This window comes from Montipora foliosa, chromosome 7, assembly GCF_036669935.1.
Source record: "Montipora foliosa isolate CH-2021 chromosome 7, ASM3666993v2, whole genome shotgun sequence".
In the NCBI taxonomy this organism is placed as follows: Eukaryota; Metazoa; Cnidaria; class Anthozoa; order Scleractinia; family Acroporidae; genus Montipora; species Montipora foliosa.
Window position 1 is genome coordinate 13,652,799 of NC_090875.1, and position 5,000 is coordinate 13,657,798.

The 5,000-nt window shown below is 40.4% G+C and overlaps 2 protein-coding genes across 9 annotated transcripts in view; one reads left to right on the top strand and one right to left on the bottom strand.

The window, feature by feature from the left end:
* Positions 1 to 171: 171 nt before the first annotated feature.
* LOC138010485 (uncharacterized) lies at positions 172 to 4,192 on the bottom strand. Its single transcript, XM_068857469.1, has 2 exons — positions 2,334 to 4,192; positions 172 to 951 (listed from the first exon to the last, which is right to left on the bottom strand). Exon 1 carries the CDS (start codon positions 3,850 to 3,852, stop codon positions 3,004 to 3,006), a length of 849 nt encoding a protein of 282 aa, XP_068713570.1. The 5' UTR covers positions 3,853 to 4,192; the 3' UTR covers positions 172 to 951; positions 2,334 to 3,003.
* A 591-nt stretch (positions 4,193 to 4,783) lies between these two features.
* Positions 4,784 to 5,000, top strand: part of LOC138010623 (uncharacterized) — a 25,843-nt gene continuing 25,626 nt past the window's right edge. For 7 of the 8 annotated variants that reach the window (XR_011124510.1, XR_011124507.1, XR_011124509.1 and 4 more), the window contains exon 1: positions 4,784 to 4,916. Coding sequence is in view for 1 of the 8 variants with exons in the window: in XM_068857598.1 (XP_068713699.1) it covers positions 4,893 to 4,916 (24 nt within the window). In the remaining 7 variants the exon portion in view is untranslated. The remainder of the gene's footprint in view (positions 4,917 to 5,000) is intronic. The other variant, XM_068857598.1, reaches the window with a different exon arrangement.

Sequence of the window (5,000 nt, forward strand, 5' to 3'; positions counted from 1 at the left end):
CTATGAAGCTCAGCTAACTCTCTCCTCAAGTGCAAAGGGTGAACTCTCTTGAAAATGTAGATAAGGCTTTTAATCCAATTTCACATGGAAATCCGATCCTTGAACTTAGAACTGATGCTTCAAAAAAGGGGTGGGGCGTGTGTTTGGATGGTGACACTACCCGAGGCTTATGGTCCGTTCCGGAAAAGCCATTTAACATCAATTAGCCAGAACTAAAGACTGTTTATTTTGCTGTGCAGGCGTTTGGTGACAGGCTAAAAAATAAACATGTCAAACTACTTTGTGACAACTCCACCACTGTGGCATACATCAACGCTATGGGGGGCACAAAATCCCTACGTTGTAACCAGATTGCATATGACGTATGGGATTTCTGTGCACACAACATCACTTGGTTAACTGCAACTCACATAGCTGCAGTGGAAAATACCGCGGCTGACAAAGAGTCTCGGTTGTTCAATGACCGAACTGAATGGACCCTAAAAAGGGAGATTTTTGCTCAGATTACCACCCACTGGGGTACCCCAGAAATTGATTTATTTGCAACTAGACTTAATAAACAGCTCCCCAAGTTTCACTCATGGAAACCTGACCCAGCCTCATGTTTTGTGGATGCATTTACAATTAGCTGGAAATCCTTGTATTTTTATGCCTCTCACCCTTTCTGTCAAATTCACAGATGCCTGCAAAAGATTTTAGAGGAACAAGTACCTCAGGGAATCATGAAACTACCACTTTGGCCTACTCAAGTTTGGTGGCCACAACTGCTGAAAATGTTAATTGCAATCCCATTTGTCTTGCCGAAGCAGGAGGACCTACTTTCACTATCACACTCTCCTCAAACACTACACCCCTTAAGGAGCAAATTGACTATGCTGGCATGTCTCTTGTCTGGCAATCCATCCAGGATAGAGGAATTTCAGAGGCGGCTGCTAAGCTCATCATGGCCTCCTGGAGAGACGGAACAAAGAAACAGTACAGTACCTACATTACAAAGTGGCAAAAGTTTTGTAATCAGAGTCAGATCAATCACATTCAACCATCTGTAGTGTCTGCGCTTGATTTTCTAACCCTGCTATATCAGCAAGGCCTTACATACAGTGCTGCTAATACAGCCCGAAGTGCTTTGTCTAACTATATTACTTTAGAGAATGGGACATGCATAGGAAAACACCCTCTGGTATCTCGGCTAATGAAAGGCATTTTCCAGGAAAACCACCAAGACCTAAATACACTAAATACACTTACACTGAAACTCCTTGTGCTTATTCTACTAGTTTCGGGCCAAAGAGGTCAGACCGTTCATTTGTTAAGCATTGACCACATGGTCTCTGTGAATAATTGCTATACGTTTCAGATTGTTGACCACTTAAAACAAAGCAGACCAGGTGTCAAAAACCCTTTTGTAGAACTCAGACCTTTCAAGGATGAGACTCTCTGTGTTGTAACAACATTAAAGGAGTACCTAACAAGGACACAATCCTTACGGGGCTCAGAAAGCCAATTGTTTATTAGTTATAACAGACCTTTTAAAAGAGTAAGTAGAGACACCATTACTCGTTGGGTTAAGTTGGTTCTGACTGACTCTGGAATCGATACATCCAGGTTTAAACCACACAGTACTAGGACTGCCAGTACGTCTGCAGCCAGTAATGCTTCAGTAAGCCTTGACGATATTTTGCATACAGCTGGATGGTCCTCAGAGTCTACATTTGCCAAATTTTATAACAAGCCTATTGTTAAAGAGAACACATTTGCTGACAAGGTGCTCAGCAGTGTAAGCAACACACAGTTGTAATAAATGTTTTGTTGATTATGCTTAATGTTCGTGTTGCTTCAAAATCTCATGTAATCTCACAGCACGATAACGAGGTAGAATAGTAAAATTAAACGAGACTTACCTGTAAGTTGAAGTTTGATTGAGATTCTACCGAGTTATAAAGTGCTGGGAGATTACATGCCCTCCCAACCCACCCTTTGTTGGTACCTGTGAGTCACTCACATTAAGCCTTTGAAGACTGAGTTGGCGCATGCGCTGCGATCTCATGTAATCTCCCAGCACTTTATAACTCGGTAGAATCTCAATCAAACTTCAACTTACAGGTAAGTCTCGTTTAATTTTACTATTCTCAAGTACGCCAATTAACTTAAACTGTCGTTTGCTCAACTACGCTCAGCATTTCTGAAAAAGTAACTCTTTTGCTGAAAAGGGGCCAGAAATTTCAGAAGAACAGGTTTAAATTCAAAAAATGAAGTGACATGCCGTTTTTTTAAAATTATTCCTTTGCTTATAAAATAGTAACGCCTGCCATACAGGCTTAAGATATGCGCACCTTTCTTCGCTCTTTTAATAGTTTCACGCACAGTTCCGGTGCCCTCTTGCTTCAAAAATTTGCAGCTGTTTTAAAAAAAATACCAGTCACTGCTCCCAGTTTCCACGCCAGCACTCACTTTCACACTGAAACTCCTAGTATAAAGGTAAATAATAATATCAACGAACAACGGATAGTCATCCAATACCATAAGTTGCAAATAACAATTTAATTAATTCCTTTTATTCTTACTAATCGTTTCTCAAGACAAAGAAGCGACAGGGGACAAGAATCGGTTGGATTTGCAACTTTCTGCAGCGTTTGTCTGCTAATCTGTCGATTTCAGCTGCTTAGCCAAAACTGAAAACTCTACATTTTCAATTTTATAAGCAACCTGTATTCGAGGACAGCAGTCAAATAACGTTTGCAGTCTAAAGGTGACATGTCCATTTGTGTTTTAAATACATCTTTTCAAAATTTTGATAAACCGTTCTAAAGAACAATTAGACCATTCCGGTTTATTCTTAACCATTACCTAGGCTTGTATTTTTGGCGGTGACGGCTACCCAGAGATTAGTTCTTGTGCGAGTTGCACGTTCTACTTAGACAGGGCAATTAAGTCGGGCATAGAGCAAATGAACTTCAGAATTAAAAAGATGCCACTACAAATTCAAAGATATTCACATCTGCTCTACTTGTCAAAAAAAATCACCGAATGAAGATCTCTATTAAACAATTCAACACAACGTTCACTTCTCACACACAGCTGGTAAACGTGAGTTGGAGTGTAACATTCGGCATTTTTTACATTGCCACAAAGAGGCCCCTCAATGTAATCGGCATTTAAATGCTGTTTAAACTTCCTGGTAGCCTTTCCGTTTCTGAATGTGCTCACTACCTCCTTCCATCTTTCTCGCACTTCATTCGTGTTCTCCGTTAGATCCAAACCACGTAGATCACTCCGCCTTAAGTCGTCTTTCTTAATTTTGAAAATGAGCACAGTAGAACAAGGAGGTCTACGTGGGGCCCATGTTGCGTCTGGCCAAACCTCTGCAAATTTGTCGGTAACATAGAATCCGTCCCCGTCACTAAAGTCCTTGTTCGTCTTTCCTGCACTCAAGTCAATCCCATCCTCTATGATGCATCTAGCGTGTTTGGCCGTCGTTCCATGGTAAAATATTTCATAATCATGATGGTGACATGGCTTTGGAAATTTATCGACTGATAGGGTATAACACTCCTTCGTCCGTCCTTCTTCATTCACGTTAATAATGTTTACCCTTCCTATTCGAACTTCAGAATGTTCAGGTTCTCTAGCAAACCATGCATTTATAGTCCTCTTCTGGTATGGAAAATGGTCCTGCTTTTTGCCGGGCGCTGCAAGTGGCGCCACATTCTCAACGATCAGTTGTGTCCACCATTCTAGAGATGCCAACAGGCACTGTGCTGTTTGTTGGTTATCATCACCTGCATCGTGAGTCTTCAACCAAATCTTCCACAATTCTCCGAGAATTACTGTTACATCGGATGCAGCCATCATATAAGACAACTTTCACTAGATCATAAACGGTCTACTTTGCCTGATAGACGTGAATTCAGTAAAGCAGTCGATGGAGAACCAACCAAGGTGAACGAAAGTTACTTCAATCTTTGGGAGAATTTAAAGTTTGATATGTTTCAAAAAGCACGCAGGGTTGGCATGTTCCATTGAAAAAAAGGTTAATTTAAGCTAAAGCATCACTTGGTCAACGTTTTTCGCAAAATTGTGTCTTGGGTCATCACTCTTCGGTTGATCACAAAGCTTTATCAGAACAGTCACAGCAATCAACGATACCGAGATCACAAATTAAGTTGATTTCTGATTTGTATCCCCTTTCTCCCAGAATTTTATCAAATGTAGTATTGTACTGCTTCTCTTTTCTATTGGCTTTAACGGCATCACTCGCTCACGCTATTGGACAAAATGGTTATCATATTAACATTACTTATCAACAGGCATGATGTTTTTCATTCCTAGAAATTGTCCTTTTAATAATATCACGGTTGTCAGCGAGTCAATTATAATCAACCGTCGTGACCACGAATCCTATTAATTGGTTGGGGCGATCCCGCTCTTTCTTAGACTGACTTTCTTATTTCATATATCCTGAAAAGAGCTTCTTTTGAAAAGCGGTCGAAAAGCAAATTTTCAGATCTGCAAAGGTTTGCTAGATGGCGTATTTACCACTGAGGTTTCAGAAAAATGCCTATCTTTTGAGTCGTGCTGTAAACCACAACAATCTTACCATATTATAATCCGTTAATCCGTTCAATGACCTGTCATTGGTTCTCTAGAAACGATTTCCATTTTTAAAACACTGCGTCACTACATGTGACAAACTGCTGGAAAGAATAAATCCCATTGGCTGAAACTCTCTCCTTATTAAGAATTGATTGGCTAGGTAAGCAAGGTATTGAGTTTTCCTCAATGACGCATTTCTCAAAGCAGGTATTGATTGTGACAAAGACAGCTCCCTAAATTCGTTTTCTAGTCAGTGTCTAGTTCCTCACAAGCTCCTTGTGGCTAACTTCCATCACACAATGACAACATTTCTCCGAGAAAAGGTAGGAAAGCACCCTTAAGAGGTAGTTTCACTGATTAGTCGAGCGCACACACTCGACTACATAATTTCAATACTTTTTTGTTCT